This window comes from Manis pentadactyla, chromosome X, assembly GCF_030020395.1.
Source record: "Manis pentadactyla isolate mManPen7 chromosome X, mManPen7.hap1, whole genome shotgun sequence".
NCBI lineage: Eukaryota > Metazoa > Chordata > Mammalia > Pholidota > Manidae > Manis > Manis pentadactyla.
Window position 1 is genome coordinate 145,568,554 of NC_080038.1, and position 19,193 is coordinate 145,587,746.

Consider the following 19,193-nt stretch of genomic DNA (forward strand, 5'->3'; position numbering starts at 1 on the left):
TGTGTGAGAGTACATGTGTCCCTTTACTATGTGCCTGGGGCAGCGAGCGGGTGCTGCAAGGGGTGGAGGTAGGAAGGGGGGCAGGGGGTGTAACTAGCCCAGCTGTCTTCAAGAAAATTGCTCCCTTTGAAGTTGCCAGGGGGGCCCGGGAAGCCTGCCCCCTCCCTCCCTTGGTCCCTCCCTCTCCGCCCCACCAGCCCCGCCGTGCTCCCCTCCCTCCCCGCCCCTCCACGCCATCCCCTCCCGTCAGCCCGTCCGCCCGCCCAGGCTTTAGCCTCCCTCCCACAGCCTCGGTCTCCCTCTCTCCACCAACGGCCCAGGAGTGAGCGGCGGCTCTCTGACGGCTTGGCCCACACGGACGCACGGACGGCCCGACACCCAAGCCCATCAGGTGGCCAGCCTGCACCCAGCTGCTTCCCTCCCCAGGTAGGGCCCCAGGCCAGCCCCCGCTGGCCCCGCTGCCCCCTCACTGTCCTCAAGATGCCCCCATGCCACCCCTCCGCGCCCCTGCCCTTGTCCCTGCGGCTCCCTCGCCACCTCTCCTGCCCCCAAGCTGCCGCAGGCTCCGGGTCTACACCCCTTCATCGCCACCCTGTGGCTCCCTGGGTCCTTGCCCCGTTTCCGCCTCTTCCCGCTGCTCCCGGGTGCCTTCCCTGCCCTGCTTCCCTCCCCCAAGTGGCCTGCCCCAGCTCTGCTCCATGTCTGCCCTCTCTGCCACCCCCTCGGGCTCCTTCCCCGTGGCTGCCACCCCAGAGCATCCCCCTTCCCTGCAAATCTGGGGTGGACCCTGCCCGGCTGCCAGCGTTGCTCTTTGTGCCTGGCCCTGGTCAGGAGGACCTCTGGGCTGCTGCCCAAGTACAGTGCCAGGGAGCGGTCCCCGCTAGCCCCCTTAGTCCTGGGCTAGTCAGAGACCTGGTTTCCCCAGCACACCCCAGGCATGCTGCCCAGATATTCCTGGCTTACACACAGGCTAATGCCCTGCCTCCACCTCCTCCTGGGTGAGGTATGGGTTCATGGAACCCTGGCTACCAAGGCCCTGAGTGACGTTGCCTGGGTAGCTCCATCCTGTCTGTCCTCAGAACCCCCTAGTATTGGGACTCGGGATGGGGTGAGGGGGTCAGAAAGAAACTCAGGCAACTGTGGCAAGTTATCTTGGGCAGGCCTAGCTTGAAGCCCAGCAGGGGACCCTGGGTAAATGTGAAGCCACAAAGCCCACCTCCAAGCTAGGACACCATTATCCCAAGATGGGTGCCTTTAGGGATGGGTGAGGTTCAAGAGCTCCCTGACTAGATGCCGTCCCCTAAAGGCAGCCCTCCCACTGGTGTATGAAGAGTCCCAGGAAAGGAGAGTCCCAGGTCTAAAGCAAAGTGTAGATGCAAAGCACCCTCCACCCCATCCATTGTACAGAGTGGGTAACTGAGATGCGGAGGGCAGGAATCTACTCCCAGTTGCACAGCCAGGCAGGGGCAGAGTTGGGGCCACAACCCAAGGTTCCTGACTGGCAAACGCTAGCTCCTAACTGTATACTACCCAGGGAACCCTCAAAGTCACTTGGGCATTAATATGATAGCACTGTATAGGGATCAGAGTGGGAGGTGGCAGAGCCACTGGGCCCTGTTCTCCAAGCTCTCAAGATGGGTGGCATGCCAAGGGGCCCACCGGGGGTGGCCAGGAAGAGTGGCATGTCACCAAGGGCCCTGGAAGGTTGGGCGGTGAAGCACCCCTTCACTGCTCCATGGGTAGGCCTGGGGCACTGGTTAGTGAGGGCTGCCTGCAGAGCTGGTTCTGCTGAGAGGAGCAGGAGGACCCGGCTCTTCCAGGGCAGGGTGGTGGGCAGGCATGGGCAGGGCAGACCTCACCAGGCCTGGGAGATTATTCTTGAGCAGTCGTCTCCAGGGCCACTCAGGGTGCTGCGAAGGCCAGTCCCGTCCTCAGGGGGCTCCTGCCTCTCTGCCTTTGCCCTTCCCTGGCCGGTTTGCTCTCTGCGCAGCAGGGATTTACTGGGATTGAGGCAAGCTGGAGGTGCTGGAGCCATCCCTCAGTGCCAGGAAGGTTCCAGGGAATTTGCCTCCAGGGATGTGGGTTCAAGAGGAGTGAGAATGCTTACGTGCAGGTGAGTGCCTCCTGGTGACATGCAGCGGCCTGTGCCATCTGAACCCTGGGAGAGCTGGCACGTGGGTAGAGGCACTTTCGTGTGGAACTTGCCCATGTCTGGCTACCATGGGCACAGAGCTGCCTCCAAGTCGCCTGGGCCAGGCAGTGGGAGCAGCCTGGGAGCGGGGGGCACAGAAGGCTCCCTTAGCAAGCCAGCCAGCTGCTGAGTGGCTGCCTGGCCACCCTGGCCTGCCCACCCACTGGCCCACCTTCAGCCCTAAAGACCCAGGCCACAGTGGGCATTAACCAACCCACTGCTTTTGTGCCCTGCCCTGGGACAGGGACCAGGGTCCACGTTGTGTAGATGGGGAGTTTGAGGCCCAGCCCCTTTATCAGTGAGTTTGGTGGCACTTCTGTGCTGGCTCATTTTAGGGGCCCAGAAATTTGGGGTGCCATCCCTCTGACAGAATTTCTCCCCAGTCCCACCAGTGGCCCTGGCCCATTGAAGAACCATGAACAGGGAATTACTGTTCTTTAGTAATATATTTCTTTAGTAATATTCTGTAGTCACTCCAACAAGACCCCACAGCGCCCCTTCCAGCGACAGCATCAAGTCCTCGGAATGTGGGGGAGGCCACACATGACCATCTGTACAGAGCCACCCGGCAGGGCTTCCCACCCCTCCTTCCTTGCTCTTCCCCAATGCTTGACCCCTGCCCCAAGCTGACCCCTCCACCTAAGCCTGTCTCCCCCACTGGTGGGAGGGGGTGCACCCGCCCAAGGACTTGGCTCAAAACAAGGGGCTGGGCAAGTGGTGGGTGATGATCCTCCCAGGGCATCCTGCCATAAGCCATGAGGTAGGAGGTGAGCATGGGCTCCCTCTGAAGGCAGGCAGACCCAGGTCCTGCCAGCTCTGGGCCCTCCCATCAGCTGGCGCCTGGGGCCGTCAGTGAGCACCCCTGCTGTCTATCCTCTTCTACTCAGACACTGACGGCAGGGGTGCTCACTGCAAATGCAGTCCCAGGGGGAGCCAGTGGGGATGGGGTGGGGGTCATGGGGAGGGTGGGGAGGATGCCCGCTGAGGCTAACTGGCCAGCCCCTTCTCCAGCCTTCAGAGCCAGCCTCCCAGTGCTTCTGGGGCTGTGGTTCATCCCCCAACCTTTCAGACAGGAAGTGAAAGCCCTTTCCCTTGCCTGGAATGCAGGGCCTGAAGGTCCTCTGGGGCCTCCTTCACCCCCTCTGGGACTCCAGGCTCCTGGGAGGCACCTCAGTCCCACCCCATTTGGCCTCTCCCCTGAACCTCTCCACTCTGGGTGGGGGCAGCTCCTGGGTGGCTGTGGAGAGCATCTTTTTACCTAGAGCCCACCAGGCTCCCATCACTGCCTGCAGAGCAGCCCCACAGATGGTCCTGAGCCCAGCATAGCCACCAAGGACTCCGGCAGCTTGTGCCTGCTCCCTCCCTGTGATGGCATGTTTCTCAGGTTGAGGGCACTGGGGGCACTGCCCATCCATCCTGGAGGCCTGGGCAGTGCTCTCCTGCCCGGGGAACAGGCTCCTATCTTGGCCTGGCTTGGGGGAGCGAGGCTCTGGGAGCCAGAATGAGAACATCTCCCTGTGCGGTCTGGCATCTGCTGGGACCTAAAATGCTCAGAGGAAACACCCTTGCCCAGGTGGAATGATGGCTTTTCCAGGCGACTTCCTGCAGACAGGCAGAGGCGGCAGGGATGGGGCTGGCCCGGTGGGTGCGCTGCATCTGAGGAAGGGTGTCTGGCCCCGTGGGCAGTGGGGAACTATTGATGGTTACAGCCAGAGACGCCACATTTCCACAGGCTTCATGATGTCGGCGAGGGGGCTCAGTATCCACACAGCAGGACCCTGTGGTGACCAACGGCATTGCCTCCCGGCCCACGTGAGGGGGCTACGCGGCAGTCTTCTCCGGGCACCTGGGGCTGGTCAGGCCCCTGCACAGCGCAGGGAGTGTGGGGTCTTGTGGCTTTAGGGCCTGAAGCAAGGTCAGCAGTGGCAGAGGATGAGGCCAGACACATGCGCAGGTAGACAGATGTTTTCTGGCAGGGTGGGGGTGGGGTGGATGGCCCGGCCAGCATCAGCCCCTTTGTCACCTCCCTGGTGCAGCCCTTTGCAGCCTCCAGCACCTGTGTCCAGGTCAAGCCTGTCCCTGAAGGCTGCCACAGTGCAGGCACAGCTCTGTTCCATCACCTCAGCAGACCCAGGGACACAGCAGAATGGAGCTGCCCTGGTCAGCCGCACCTAGGCAGCAGCTCTCTTTGTAGCCTGGAGGGCTTGGTGGTGGGCTCAGGGTGGCCAGGGTGCACATGCAGATTGGGTGGGGCTCAGGGTTCACCCCCTCCACCAACCCCTCACTCAGTCACCCCCACACACACCCATGCATGTAAGCTCCAGCAGACCCACAGGTGGCACACGCCCTCCCCTTCTCTGGGTGACACTCAAGTGCAGACTAGAACTGTTGGGGTGGCTGGTGGGCTGGGGCCTGAGAAGGAAGCAGGCAGCAGCCAGATGTCAACCTGGGTACCACAGCCACCTGACCAGCACAGCTCTGGGCAGTGCCCCTGCCTCTGGTCTGCTGGTTGAAGCTGGGCAGGGGAGGACTTTGGTGGCCCCTGTGTCGCCCACCTCCCTCCCACCCCTCTCCACCCACACAGTCCCAGGGACCCAGCAGGGCTGGGTGGCATGCACATCAGAGTTCAGGTCGGGTTGCTTGGTGGGGCCAGACACCCTGGGCTAAGGCTGAGGGACAGCGCCCAGCGTCTGCGACTTGGCAGCTGTGGGACACACATCAGCAGGCGAGCTCCCAGGCCATGCCAGACATCAAGTCCTGCTCCTGCCGCCCTTGGCCCAGCCTGAATGCCTGGCACGGCCCCTCCATGTTCTCAGAAGCTGCCAATGTGTCTTGTTTGGCTGTGGCCTGGGCCCCCCCGCTCAGAGGACTGCACTGGCTTTCAGAGGCCCAGACAAGGAGGGCCCTATTGGGTCAGCGGTCCAGGCTCCAGGAAGCCCAGCTCTACCCTTGCTCATACCCGTGGGCGCCAGGCCTCCCCGCTATTCCCACTTCTTTCCTTTGCTCTGAGGAGGTGGGGCCTAGCAAGCTCAAAGCACACTGTGATGGGGCTGAAGACCTTGGGGACACACCCAGGAAAGCCAATGAAGGGAAACTGAGGCCCACAACCCTGGTAGTGTGGGGAGATAGGGTTTGAGGAGGAGGTTTGCCATGGGTCTCGCAGTATCTGTCCATGGGGGCTCCAACTTCCCGGGCCTTGGCCCCACCTGCCTTCTGTGTGTGTGTGCACGCACGCACGGGTGGAGTCCCAGTGTGAGGTGGTGTGAGAAGGCAGGCACAGTAGCCCCTGACCCTGAAACAGCAGCAGCCTTGGGCCCCTCCCCCAGGCTTCCTGCATCATTGCCCACGTAGAGCCACGCTCTGTGGGGACCGCCCCGGCTGAGGGGCACAGCTAAGCCCTAAAAGGTCAGGACCTGGAGTCCCTGAGCTAGGCTCCAAGTGTCAAGCTGAGTGACTTCAGGAAAGTTGGTTCCTCTCTCCAGGTCTCAGTTTTCTCTTCCATAAATGGGGAGACCAGTTGTGCTGGACACAGGAGGGCCTTCTCGTGGACTGCCCCCTCAAGGCTCCTCCCTGGCTCCTTTTGGCTTTGTGGAGGTCTCTTGCAGCCTCCTGTGGGCTTGGTATCTGGCCGACCCACTCTCCTCTGCACAGTTCTGGCCTCTGAGTCTCGGCCTGCCTGGCTCCCACTCTACCATCTGGCCTACTGCTGGGCCCAGCCAGGAGCTGGGAAGCACCCATCAAACCTTGTCCTGTGCCTCTGTGTCGAGGCCCTAGTCTAGGGCCCCCAAGTACCCAGCCTGCCTCCCCGACTCGGAGTGAGCCTATGCTAGAGCCAAACGCCCCTCCCTCAGCCTCATTGAAGCACCCGGATGCAGCGAAGTCATGCACATGGCTGCTCTGAGCTGGCTCACGTCCTCTAGTGCCTCTCTTACCCCGGGGTAAGAGCCCTCTTGGAGCCCCAGGGGCCGGTCTCACCCTCATTGGCCTTCCCAGTACCTGTCCCTCCTCTTCCTTGGCAGAAGGGCCAGATTCCAGGGCAGAGGTGCCCTGTGGAGACTCCTGGGCCTGGCCAGACCACCCCATCCACTCCCACCTGCCCAGGTGGACCGTGGATCCCAGAGCCTTCCAAGACTCCCACTGGGCGTGCCAGGGCTGACTCATCCCCACTGTGAGGTAGCAGCTCCCCCTCCTTCATTTGCCCTTTCCTACTCTCTCTCCTACTGCTCCTCCCCATCACAGTCCCGGGTGCCCTGTGGCCCCTGGGTAAGGGTGCTGAGCAGTGGCAGCAGGCACAGCAGGCCTAGGCCCACCCTGCTCTGCCCTGGGGGTTGCAAACTCGGAGGGAAGAAGAAGGGACACTCTCTCCAGGTAGGCAGGCATGGGGCCTTCTCCCTACTCTGTACCAAGGACTTTTGGGGGCTCCCTTGGGCCCTGCTGGGCCAGCCCAGGACTGGCAGGACCTGGGGTGTGATCACAGGGTTGGAGGCTTGAAGGAGCCAGGGAGGTTGGATGCTTTCCCCACATCGGGGACCCTCACTTCGCTGTGTGACCTGGGCCAGGCAGGCAGCCTCTCTGAGCCTGTCACTGGTGGCCATGCTCTCAAGAGGACTATTGGGGCCTGTCCTGGGCTGGCCACGTGAGCCCGCGAAGCACACCACAGCTCTGGCTGCCCCATTCCCACCGCCAGCAGGTGCAGTTCTGTCCTCAGGGATGGTGGGGGCCAGGGTAGGTCAAATGATCTTGCTCAGGAGGTGCCCAAGAGTTAAGGAGTGGGTGGCAAGCCAGGGACTGATAAGAACCCAAGGTGCAGGGCAGTCGTGCCTGGCCCTGGAGGTGGGGGAATTGCAGAGCGGTGGCCCCTGGCAGCCGGCCCGGCCCCACGTCAGCTGGGCCCGCCTGGGAGAGCAGCAGGCAGGAGCGGCTCTGAAGCCCTCACCCCCCAGGGCCTCCTTCCACCTTCACAGGCCACAATCAGGCTCAGGCGCTCACCCAACCCCACTGAGGCCCCAAAGAGCCCTTCCCCTGGCCAGTGTGGTCCCCAAATGAGGACCTCTCTAGGGTGGGTCCGGTTTGGTCTGCAGGAGGCCCCTGGGACCCAGCTGGGCTCCCTGCCCACAGATGCACCCAGGGCAACCCCAGACACTGGGAGGCAAGCAGCGTAGGCATGCTTATTCCTTTATAACAGATGGGAAAATGAGGCTGGCTAGGAATTGTCCGGACATCCAGGTAGCCTGGGTGGTAGGACAGGCAAGGGCTCAGGGCTGTTCCGTACAATGCCTTCCTGCAGAGGAGTCCCTGGATGGGGGGCGGCCTCTACTGGAGGAGGAAGGAGGCAAGCAGATGTGGGCGCAGGGTGGGGGCAGGTCAGGCGGGGGCAGCTTGCCCCTCACCCTCACCCTGCTGCCTGGCCTGGGGGCGTCCAGACAAGCCTGACCCTGCTGCCACCCTGGCGGCAGCCTGCTTCCCTGGCATGGCCTCTCTAGGGGGCCGGGCCATGGGCAGAAGGGAAGCAGGGGCAGAATGGGAGCCCTAGGGCTCTGCCAGCCAAGCTAGGGGAAAGCCTGTGGGTCAGGGGGGGATGCCAAGGCCCCGGGAGCAGTGGGGGTGGGGGCCGGGGGCCATGTCCCCTTTTATCCTGACAGTTTAGTCCATGGCCAGAGAGGCCACCCCTCTCCCTGTCTGCCTTGCCTCCAGGGCTGGCCCAGGTCTTGGCCCAGCATGCCCAGCCTGGTGTCTTGGCCTCAGAATTTTAGAAAACTGTGGGTGTGCTGCAGCAGTTCCCGTCCTCTGTAGCACAAGCCTGACCATGCCCACATTGTCCTGAGCATGAGGGATTGGTCCAGGCCCCAGTGATATCTTCAGAGCCTGTTGGGGGCAGATGCTGGGCTTTCCCACTGGCCTTGCTGACCCCCAGGCAGGCTGTGGGCTGATGCAGTGGTGGATGTTGGGCAGTGGGAGGAGCGCTGCAGACCTGCTAACCGGGAAGACACAGCCCAGCCCACCAGAGCCAAGTACTGTCTGAGAGTGGAGGCGAGTGGAAGGAGGTGCCTCTTGGCCACCCACACCATCCCTCCCCTCCCTCACTCCCTGCTGCTACTGCCCAGGGGTTCTGGCTATCCCCAGTGAGGGATGGGGGTCCCAGAGTGAACGTATACCAGAACTCAGTCCCTGGCATTCGGACGGTGGCCAGGAGAGGGGCCAAAGGGTGGGTACGGGTGCTGGCTGGGCCCTCCTGATGACCCCTCCTCTCCCTGGCCTCCCAGGCACACCCAACATGTGGTCCCTGTGGCTCTTTGCACCCCTGCTGGCCCTGAGCCAGGCACTGCCCTTTGAGCAGAAGGGCTTCTGGGACTTCACCCTGGACGATGGGCTGCCCGTGTTGAATGATGAGGAGGCATCAGGTGCCGACACGACCTCAGGTGTCCCAGACCTGGACTCCCTCACACCCACCTTCAGCGCCATGTGTCCTTTTGGATGCCACTGCCACCTGCGGGTCGTACAGTGCTCCGACCTGGGTCAGTCCCGAGGCTGGGGCGGGAGCGGTGCGTGGAAGTGCAGGCCTAGCCTAAGTGTCCCTGCCAAGGGAATACTGCCTGCTCTGTGGGATGGGCATGGGGGGTATAGGGTGACACCACGCAGGCTTGGGGGTCCTGGTTTCAGTGTGGGCGGTGTCCACCTGTCTGGCTGCAAGCGAGTGGGGAGCAAGAGCAGCCTCCGTCTGCCAGTTCTATAGCTTCCGCCTGTGTGTGGCAGAGTCTGTGTGCATGCGTGTCCCTATGTGCTGAGCCACTCAGGGGCAGGGGCCGGGGCTCACACAGGTGACGGTGGCGCTGGCCCCCAGGTCTAAAGGTTGTGCCCAAGGAGATCTCCCCCGACACCACACTGCTGGACCTGCAGAACAATGACATCTCTGAGCTCCGAAAGGATGACTTCAAAGGCCTCCAGCACCTCTACGTAAGCCCGCTCTGGCCCTTCCAAGGGGTGAGGGGTGCGCAGTCTGCAGCTGCAAAGTTGGGGCGAAGTGGGTGTGTGCACCTTGTGTGCAACGCAAGAGGGGACTGGGGACCCATGGCATCCTGAGAGAAGTCTGGAGGCAGGCATGGTGGCAACACCCAGGTCGTGGGTCACATGTGTGGGTGTCAGCAGCCATAAGTGCAGGACAGGATCACTCAGCCCAACTCCCTTTTTGGCTGAAAACTTTTCATCTTATTGTTTGCTCCCAGCAACATAGGAAGAAAAGATTTCATTGTAGCCAGGGTGCAGGTAGGGAAAGTGAGGCACGGGGCAGCAAGGAGCTGTGCTGGGCAGTTGTTGCACTGGCCTCTGTCTGTGACACAGATGGATCTCCTCGAGATGCAGACATCCCTAGCTCAGGTGACAGAGGACGGAGGGAGAGGAGAGGGCAGGGCGGGGTGAGCAGCAGGTGCCGTCACCTCCACTGCCGCTCTGCCTCAGGCCCTCGTCCTGGTGAACAACAAGATCTCCAAGATCCATGAGAAGGCCTTCAGCCCCCTGAGGAAGCTGCAGAAGCTCTACATCTCTAAGAACCACCTGGTGGAGATCCCTCCCAACCTGCCCAGCTCCCTGGTGGAGCTCCGCATCCATGACAACCGCATCCGCAAGGTGCCCAAGGGTGTGTTCAGCGGACTGCGCAACATGAACTGCATCGGTGAGTGCAGCCCGGCCCCTGGCACTTCTCATCTCCACCACAGCCCCCGCGCTGGAGGGGCTCAGGGAGAGGGGCCTCTTCGGGCTGGAGCAGCTGCCGGCTGGGCCATCCAGCCCAACCACAGACAGTCCCAGTGGGTCACACAGAACATTCTGGAGCCCATCTAGGAGCAGGCCCTTGAGCCGCCAGGGCAAGGTGAAGAGAAACCAGGGCAGCACAGAGAGATGGAAGGGAACGGGCTGGCACAGCCCACCGGGACCAGCAGGGGCTGGGCAGGCTGCCGGGAGGCCTGCCTTGGCGTCTGGCTCACCTCCCTTTCTCCCCCTGCCCTCTGAGGTCAATGCCAGGACCAGTGCCCTTGGAAGCCTCATGGTCTTGAACAACTAGGAGTGTGCAGTTAGCCTGAGACATTAGTGGAACTGCTTTTAGGGGGCAGTTGGGGAACAGGAAGCTATCAGGGCCCTTCAGGCCAGCCAAGCCGGGAAGCCAACAGGCCCCAGGGGTGTGCAGGCAGCTGCCAGCCTGTGGCTCCACGGCTGAGAGGGTCTTTCTCCTAGAGATGGGTGGGAACCCCCTGGAGAACAGTGGCTTTGAACCTGGAGCTTTCGACGGCCTGAAGCTCAATTATCTGCGCATCTCTGAGGCCAAACTCACTGGCATCCCCAAAGGTAAGGAGGCAGCCCTTCCCTGCTGCCCGGCCTCCAGCGCACAGATGGGCCAGCAGGGGGCCCGGGGGGAAGGTCCGTGCTGGAGCAGTGAAAGGGAGCCATCCGGAGCCACTGGTCTACTTAGGGAGGGCTTCAGCAGCCCCCTCCCCACACCGGGGGCAGAGATAGGGCCTCTCTTCCTGCCCCCCTCCACAGCACCAGCCCACACACGGCCTCCCCTCCCACATTCCACTCAGTGCACCCTCTTTTCCTGGCAGACCTACCTGAGACCCTGAATGAACTCCATCTGGACCACAACAAAATCCAGGCGATTGAGCTGGAGGACCTGCTCCGATACTCCAAGCTGTACAGGTGGGCTGCGGTCTGAGGAGGGTGCCCATGCCCTCCCAGCGCTGTGTGGCCTGTGGGCTCCACCCCACCATCCTCTCCTCCTTTGGCCTGTCAGTACATCCCATCTGCCCCTCTGCAGGCTGGGCCTGGGCCACAACCAGATCCGCATGATAGAGAACGGGAGCCTGAGCTTTCTGCCTACCCTGCGGGAGCTGCACTTAGACAATAACAAGCTGTCCAGGGTGCCTGCTGGCCTTCCGGATCTCAGGCTCCTCCAGGTGAGAGCTGAGGGCAGCCCCCAGCGCCAGGTCCTCTAAGACTGGGGGAGGGAAGTAGTCCCTGTCCCCTCGGCAGTTCCTGGGCCCTCTGCCCTTCTTCCGACCCAGCTCGGGGAGCCTTGGTGGGGAGCGGAGCAGGACCAGCATGCTCTGGCCATTTGCTCCTGCTCTCTCTGCCTCTGCCTCCTCATCTGGAAAGAAGCACTCACAAGGTGCCAGCTCAGTGCCAACACTCTGTGCTGAGGAAGAGAAGAAGGAGTGTGGGGCTCTGCTTGGGGACATTGAGAATGGCAGGACAAGGGTAGAGAGAGGTTGTGAAGGATGAGCAGGAGTTGGCCTGGTTGATATCAGAGCTGAAGTTCTCCTCGGTGGTGGGACACCAGAAATGTGTGGCAGGGCCTGGACGTTGGAGACTGGTCTGGGCATGGGTGTGTTCAGATTTGTGGCAAGGTAAGGACGGCCCAGGGCTGAAAGTGGGCTGATGAGGGGTGCAGGGCCTTGTCTGGGGTTCTCTCAGGGGCCCCTTTCCTTGCCTTGGCTTCCGGTCACATGTGTGAACTTGTCCTTGCCAAGCCCTGCTCTGGGCCTCAGTGTCTTCCTCAAACCCATTAACACATGCCAGGGACCCACCATTCCCATGGGCCAAGTCCTGCGGAGTCTGGCATTGGACTTAAGCCTTGCTGAGCACGCCCTCTGGTGGCCAGTGTTCTCTCCCCATACAGTGGGCACTGCCGCAGTCAGAGACCTTGGGATCCCTTATCCACCCTCCTGCACGTTCTTTCTGTCACTCCCCTAGGAGTGAGTTGACTTCAGAGAGTTGAGGGGGGATGCTGCTAGAGGGCACATGCCCCTGAGGACTAAGAAAAGGAGGTCATCCTGAAGGCTCTTTCTCCTCCAGTGACCCCAGCTTTCTGGAGTGAGAGGCTGCTCCTCTGGGGGCAGCCCTAGAGCCCAAGGAACCAAGAAAGGAGAGCCAGGGACCCTTTGTAAGCCCAAGATGCCATCTTTCCTGCATTGACAACCCCACCTGCCCCCCACGTGCCGCTCACCACCCCGCCTCCACCACCACACACCTCACCTGAGCCTCTCATCCCTGCCCCTGGTCACATGCCAGTGCCTTAACCCCAGCCAACACCCACCTAACAACCATGCCCAAGCCTCACGTCCAGGCCCTCAAACAGCCTTGCTAGAATGCAATGCAATGAAATGATACCCATGAGGTGGCCTGGGTGGGGCTCAGCCAGGAAGCAGGGCCCGAGCTCTCCATGTTCTGACCTCTGCTCAGCTCACCCAGTCCAGAACAGACTTGGGAAGGGCAGTCAGGGGTGACTGGGCTGCTGGTACTGAGCCTAGGCCCTGTCCCTCTACCCACAGGTGGTCTATCTGCACACCAACAACATCACCAAGGTGGGCGTCAATGACTTCTGCCCGGTGGGCTTCGGGGTCAAGCGGGCCTACTACAATGGCATCAGCCTCTTCAATAACCCTGTGCCCTACTGGGAAGTGCAGCCAGCCACCTTTCGCTGTGTCACCGACCGCCTGGCCATCCAGTTTGGCAACTACAAAAAGTAGAGGCAGCAGATGCTGTGGTGGCCTGGGTGAGGGTGTCTGGGTAGCACAGCTGAGGACCTAAAGAGGGAGGCAGAGTGATGGGTCGAAGCGAGTGCCCAGCTGCACCCAACCCAGCCCCACCCAGGATCCCCAGTCCCCATTTTCTGTCCCCTGATGCCCTTGCCCTGACTCCTAAGCAAACAAATGGGGTAGCAGGCCCAGCCCCCATCACATGTCCCTTGACTTCAGAGCTGCCCTGCCCCACAGCATAGCATTTAGAGGTGCCCCCATGAAGTTTTCTTCCCGTTCACCTTAAAACGAAATTGTCCAAGGGTCCAATTCAAGGAAAATGGTCTCTGGGCCTCGGGCGGGGGGTGATGGGGGCTAACAGGGATGGAGTCAGTGGGCCCCGTGAAGCCCGTCCCACCTGCTCTCCACATCCCCCCCTCTCCTGTCCTCTAGCTTCTGACACTCCTCGGCCTGGCCTGCTGCCCTTGGCCTCAGACACGTCACCCCCACCTCGGCCCTTCTGAGAGTTCACGGCCTGTCCATCCCAGCCTCCTTGCCCCCCTGGCCCCTGGACCAGTCTTCTCTCTCGGTCTCTCCCTCTTCTTCCCTTTTTTCTCTCACATCCTTGGACTGGCTCTGGTCTGTGTCTCGCCGGGCCTCTACCTATCCCCTACCCAGACAGGCTGGGAGGTGGGGGGCAGATGCCTCCCGGCCTGCCCTACCCAGGCCTTCCCCCAAGCCTGCACAGTCCTGGAGGAGGTGGGCAGGTGGAGGTGCTGCCCACCCCCCACCCCCCGCCATGTGCTCCACAGTCAAGAGGGACCCAGCATGCTTTTCATTGTTCCCCTTTCCCCCATGATGGCTACGTCTCCTCTTCCCTCACTTTCCAGCTCCTGGTGTGCTGGGAGTGTCAAGCGATCACACCCAGCTTGAGGAGGGGCTGTTTCTGAGGTCGGTTGTTGTCTTTCAATTAAAGAAACACTGTGCAATATGCCTCTGTGCGCAGCCTTTGGTGGCACTGGGCACCAAGCAGAAAGGAGAACCGCAAGGACCGCTGTGGCTGGCACCCAGGCTCACTCTCTCTAGGAGCCCACTCAGAGCCCTGGACTTCCCCTTTGCTGCTTTCCCTGCCCTCAGGCGAGGGTCCTTGGCACCCTCAGGTCCGGGGCTGGGAAAGGAAACCCCTGGCGAGTAGATGGAAAGCCCCAGGCTGGCCCCTTCCCCTGCCTTCTAGGTACTTGGGATGCCCCAGCTGTCCTTAGACTGGGCTCCTGAAACAGGCCCAGCCGAGGCAGCATCTGCCTTCCCAGAGTGGGGCATTTGCAAAGCACCTGTCGGCTGCAGAGCACCAGGCTAGACCCCTGCCCCGAGAGGGGAACCTGGAAATCCTAGGGGGCGCTGCCTGCCGGACCTGATGGGGCTTGGGGCCTCAGCAAAATGCTGGTCAGACAGGCACTCAGAGCTGTGGGCTGCATGCAAGTCAGCGCCAGGGGGCGCACTCCCTGGCTGGAAGGGCCTCAAGGAACAGGGCAGCGTCCTGTGCGGCCCACCTGTGCTGGCCCGGCCGGGGCTTCTGCCACAGCCTCCTCCCAGTAGGTCAGCTGTGTGCCAGCAGAGCCAAGCCCAGTCTGCAGCATGCTGGTGCTGCTTCCCGAGAGAGGGTCCAGGGCACGGCCTGGCACACCTGCTCACCAGGGACCCAGGTGTGCCCCAGAAAGGGTAGTCGGTGCAGGGGAGGGCAGTCCTCAGAGCAGTCCCCCTCAGGTAGTAAGCCTCCCAGGCTGAGGTGGCAGCAGCCAGGGCCACCGATGGAAGTCCCCCAGAAGGCCTGGCCCAGAAGAGAAGCTGCCTGAAGACGCTGCACGCTGGCTCTGCGTGCCAGCTGCATGCCCTTCTGTCTGGCCTGGCACCGGGGTGCCCAGCATCCCCAGGTTTCTCCTTTTGGGAATGGGAGGCGACACAGCATGGTGGCACAGGGATAGAATGTCACCCATCAGCATCATAGCACTATTCTGGGCCCTGTGCTCCAGGGCCTGGCAATGTCTGCTGAGCTGGGCAGGCTCAGAGCAAGGGCACTGGCCAGGGGCCAGAAGTCAGGGCCTCAGTCAGGTCCCCTCACTGGCCAGGAGGAGGGCAGCTGTCACCAGGGCCTGGAGGAGACAGAAGCATGGAGCCCTCAGGCTTTTCTCTGTGGACAGGTCCAGGGCACCAGATCCCACACAGCCCCCTGTGGATCTCTGTCATCTCTCCCTGTCTCCCTCCTGCCTTCCTGCCCTGTCTTTCCTCTCTGCGTCCCTGTCACTCAGGGACGCAGGCACCACGACAAGCAGGGACAAGTGTAATAATGCTGGTAGGTGCAAAGGAGACCCCCGTGGCTGGACCGCAGGGAAGGCGTCCTGTGGGCCTGGTGGGTCACCCGGCACATTAGGGGATACTGCCCTGGAGGCGGGATCCTCACTGTGCCCAGACCAGAGGCTATGAGGCACCCAGGGGACCTCTCAGCACCCATGGCAGGAGCCCAGGTAGGTGAACAGGGCCATGCCTCGCAAGGGCTTGTGGGTCGTGGTTGGAAAGGAGGACTCCACACACAGAGCAGCTGGTCAAAGACGAATCACTTAGCCTCACTCTGCTACCAAGTGTGCTGCAGTCTATTAGATAATAGTAATAATAGTAAAGAGTTGAGACTGATTGATTGGGCTTTAAAAAAACCCGATGGCAACGTCAAGGTTATCCCCACCAGCTGACAGCTGCCATGGGCAGTTTCATGTACACTTTATGCAATGAAGAGGCCCTCCTCGTGGAGTTCAGGGCCTGGCTGAGGTCACAGGAATCCTGCGGTGGCAGAGCTGTGCGGCGAGTCCACTTGGGACTATGGCCAGTGAATGGGTTGGGTGACCCCAGTCAAAAGGCCTTGGCAACAGTAGAAAAGGGCAGGAAAGACGGGGGAGGGGTTGAGTAGGAATCCCAGGACCTGAGGACAGATGGCACATGTGGCGAGAGGAAAGAAGTGGGCAGGGTGAGGGTGCAGGGCCCCCCTGCCTGAGGCCCCTGGAGGGCTGGGAAAGGGCCACAAGGAAAGCCACCTGAAGGTCAGGGCCAGGGGGGCACACATGCGTGCTCACACACACACTCAAGTCAGCACCAGGGGGCGCGCTTCCTGGAGGGAAGGGCGTCAAGGAACAGGGCCGTGTCCGGTGTGCACCTGCACTCCCGCATACAAGGCAGGGCAAGTCACGGGACAGCTCCTGCAGGGAGGGCTGCCCCGTGGAAGGTGCAGCCTCCACGGAGCGGACTGTGAATGACACAGGCTGGGGCCGGGGACATTTCTGAGTATTTATTGCAGGTCAGGTGCCTTCTGGATGTGGTGGGGCCCAGCTGGAGCCTAAGCTGAAACCACCACTTGGGTTTAGACAAGCTGGGGCTTGTCAGAGGGGCAGCCAGCCAGGCATCCACAGGCCACGGCCAGGGTTGGGGGCAGGGAACCTCAGAAGGACAGCCCCTCCTTGAAGAGCCTGAGGGCACGGGGGGCGGGCTGCTCTAAGAACCTGGTCCCCCTGTGGGCTCTAGGCCCTGCCCCAGTGGGTTCCAGGCTCCATCCTTGGGAGAGAGCGGAGGCAAAGCAGCATGCCCTCCGGACATGTGGGGCCTGGGGGCCCTGCCCCCCACTGCCCGTGGGTAGCCAGGGCAGGGCTTAGGAGGGCCCAGGGGCTGAGCTGGCCCCAGAGGCTGGAGCCAGGCCGGCAGAAGTAGCTGTGCTCAAAAGACCACCTCCCCACAGGCAGGCCCCAGGAAGCAGTTCCCCAGCATGGAAAGGGTGACCCCGGCTCTCTGGAACTTCCGGGGTGGGGTCTATTGAGGCCGAGCCCCTGGGGGGCCTGGGGCAAGGTGTGCTGTGGGCAGGGGCTTCTCCAGAGCCAGGTCAGGCCGGTGTGAGTCTCCTGGAGCTGCCTGCCACAGCAAAGGACCACAAGCAGGTGGCTTCAAACAGAAACTGATTCACAGTTCCAGAGGCCATAAGTCCAAAATCAAGGTGTCAGCAGGGCAATGCTTCTTCCAAACACTGTAGGAGGCGCTCCTTCCTGCCACTCCCAGCATCACTGTCCCCAGAGGAAGCTGTGACAGCCACAGCAAGAGTGGCCGGAGGGAAACCGGGCAAGGCAGGAGGGGTGGCAGCTGTGGGGCCCGCAAACAGGAGGGGCCTGGTGACAGGTGGCCAAGGACCTAGGAAAGGAAGCATTCCAGGAGTGGGGGAGGAGACGGAGGACTGTGGGTGGAGGTCACGAGGCAAAGGAGGGTGGGTTCTGCAGCTGGACGGGCACAGGACTGAGAGAGGCCTCTCATTCTTGGCTTTATTCCTTAGGTTGAGAGCACTTTTGAGGTGGTCCTGAGAGGATACATGACAATGTAGGAGGGAAGGGTAGTGACCCAGGTCTGAGGCCTGTGAGGAGGTACTGCGGAGACCAGGTATGGGGCCAGAGGACAGGGACAGGCAGAGCGCAGGGAAGTGGGAGCTCTGGGCCACTAAGCCAGGCACCTTCCTCGGCCTGGCCCCTGGCCACTGACCTCCCTGGGGCAGCTCCCTAAGCATTTCTAGTACAGAGGGCTTGACATAAGGAAGAGCTTCCTAGCAAAGCTCTCCCCACCGACCTCTGTACAGATGGAGAAACCAAGATGGCTGGCTGTTTACCAAGGGCTGCCGGTGACACTAGCAGTTTGCCCGACACCCAGCCTCCCTCACTCTCAGGCTTGGGCTCTCCTCCGTCTCAGAGCCACAGACAAGGACCAACAATGACTCGCACCACAAAAAGGGGGCCATTCCCTCCCTTCCTGGAGCCCATTAGCTGCTTGGGGATTGCCATTTGCTAGGGACTGGGGACTTCCATGGCACCCTGAAGGGCTGTGGCTTTGTCCCTTCAGGCCTCCTAAAGACCACATAACTTGTCCCTTGGCTGCCTGACCTTGGCTGCAGTGGGCGCCATCACAAAGGGGTGTGGCACACGCGACTCTTACTTGGGCTAACCCTGGACAGTGCCCCCCAGCCCCACTGTGGGTGGGGGGACACGAAGGGGTAGCAGTGGGTGTTCCCTGCCTCGGATTTTCTCTCCTTGACGTGCTTCTTCCCTGGGTGTTTGAGGATACCCCCAGCTCTGAGCTCTACGGGCAGGAGAGACCTCACATGCTGGAGCCTGTGCCCCCATGTGCACAACAGCCATCAGTAAAATGAACATGCCCCCAGGGGCAATCGGCATGACCCCCGGCCCCTGAGGGAGGACAGTGACAGTCCCCTCTCAGCTCTTCAGCCACTCACACGCCTTCCTGTGTGGGTCTGTCCCGACCCGCTCAGCACCCATTTCTTCCCCACCCCTGTCTCACCAGAGCTGCCGACACATGTCTGCTAAGAGGCTGACGGCTAACCGAGCACCGAGCCCATGATAGGTGCTCAGGAAATCAGGGGCTCGCTTGGACTTTCATCTTGCCTATTCCGGGCACAGAGCAGCAGGCGGCCCCCTCCCCATGCCTCAGACACCCAGGAACAGCGGCTGGGGCTGAAGTGGAAGGGGAGAGTACTGGAGGGGGTACACGTGTGTGTGTGTGTGTGTGTGTGTGTGTGTGAGAGAGAGAGAGAGAGAGAGCACGTGTGAACGGCTGTGTGAGTTTGTGTGGAGTTACGGGAGAGTGTGAGATTGTGTGTGACAGAGTATGACTGCATAACTGAGTGGATAAATGTGGGTGTGAGTGTGAATGTATGTGAATAACTGTGTAAGTGTGGATTGTGTGACTGTGTGTGTGAATAACTCTGAGTGTGTACAAGTGTGTGTGAGTATGTGACTGTCAGCGATTGGATGTGTGTGATGGTGTGTGAGTAACTGAGTGTGTGTGACTATATAACGTGTGAGCATGAGAGCTATTCAAGTGAGTGTATGAGCTGAACAAGCCTGTGTGGGTGTGACTGAGTGTATGATTGAGCATGCACAAGTGTGCATGAGTGTCTGTGAGCATGTGTGAGCTTCTGTGTGAATGTGCATGAGTGAGCATGTGTGGTGTGAGTGCAGGGCCATGTCTCAACCTGTCAGTGGTCATGTGTGAGTGACCGCAGGTGTAATATGTCATCAAGTGTGAGCTATGTGAATATGACTGTGTGTGAGTGTGGCTGGGCACATGTGTGCTGGTGTGTGAATGTGCATGCATGAGCAAGTGAGCGTACATGAACACATGTCAGTGCGTGCAAGTGGGCATGTGGCCTCTGCCTGCACTGACAGGTGCCAGGACTCAAGGGCTGTCTATGGAATCAGCTGCTTCCTGCAGGAGGGACAGGTATGGGGAGGTCTGACAGTCCCTGGGAGAAGAACCCCTACAGTGCTTTTGTGTCCTTTGGGTCTCTGTCACAGTGACACCTCCTCAAAGAAGCTCCCAGTTTCCCTGAGCTCCCAGCACCGTGTTTCATCTCCTCCTGTCAATGGTCTCATGGGGCTCTTACCCCAATTGTGCTGCCACGC

At 61.2% G+C, this 19,193-nt stretch overlaps 1 protein-coding gene across 2 annotated transcripts; it reads left to right on the plus strand.

The window, feature by feature from the left end:
* The first annotated feature begins 276 nt into the window (after positions 1-276).
* BGN (biglycan) lies at positions 277-13,689 on the plus strand. 2 transcript variants are annotated; one of them, XM_036887215.2, is made up of 8 exons: positions 277-426; positions 8,455-8,706; positions 9,033-9,145; positions 9,647-9,860; positions 10,418-10,528; positions 10,786-10,879; positions 10,998-11,136; positions 12,511-13,689. In XM_036887215.2, exons 2-8 carry the CDS (start codon positions 8,466-8,468, stop codon positions 12,706-12,708), a joined length of 1,110 nt encoding a protein of 369 aa, XP_036743110.1. In that variant the 5' UTR covers positions 277-426; positions 8,455-8,465; the 3' UTR covers positions 12,709-13,689. The 2 variants fall into 2 exon arrangements, with proteins under 2 accessions (XP_036743110.1, XP_057351493.1); XM_057495510.1 differs by lacking the exon at positions 277-426 and adding an exon at positions 4,109-4,145.
* Positions 13,690-19,193: the final 5,504 nt, after the last annotated feature.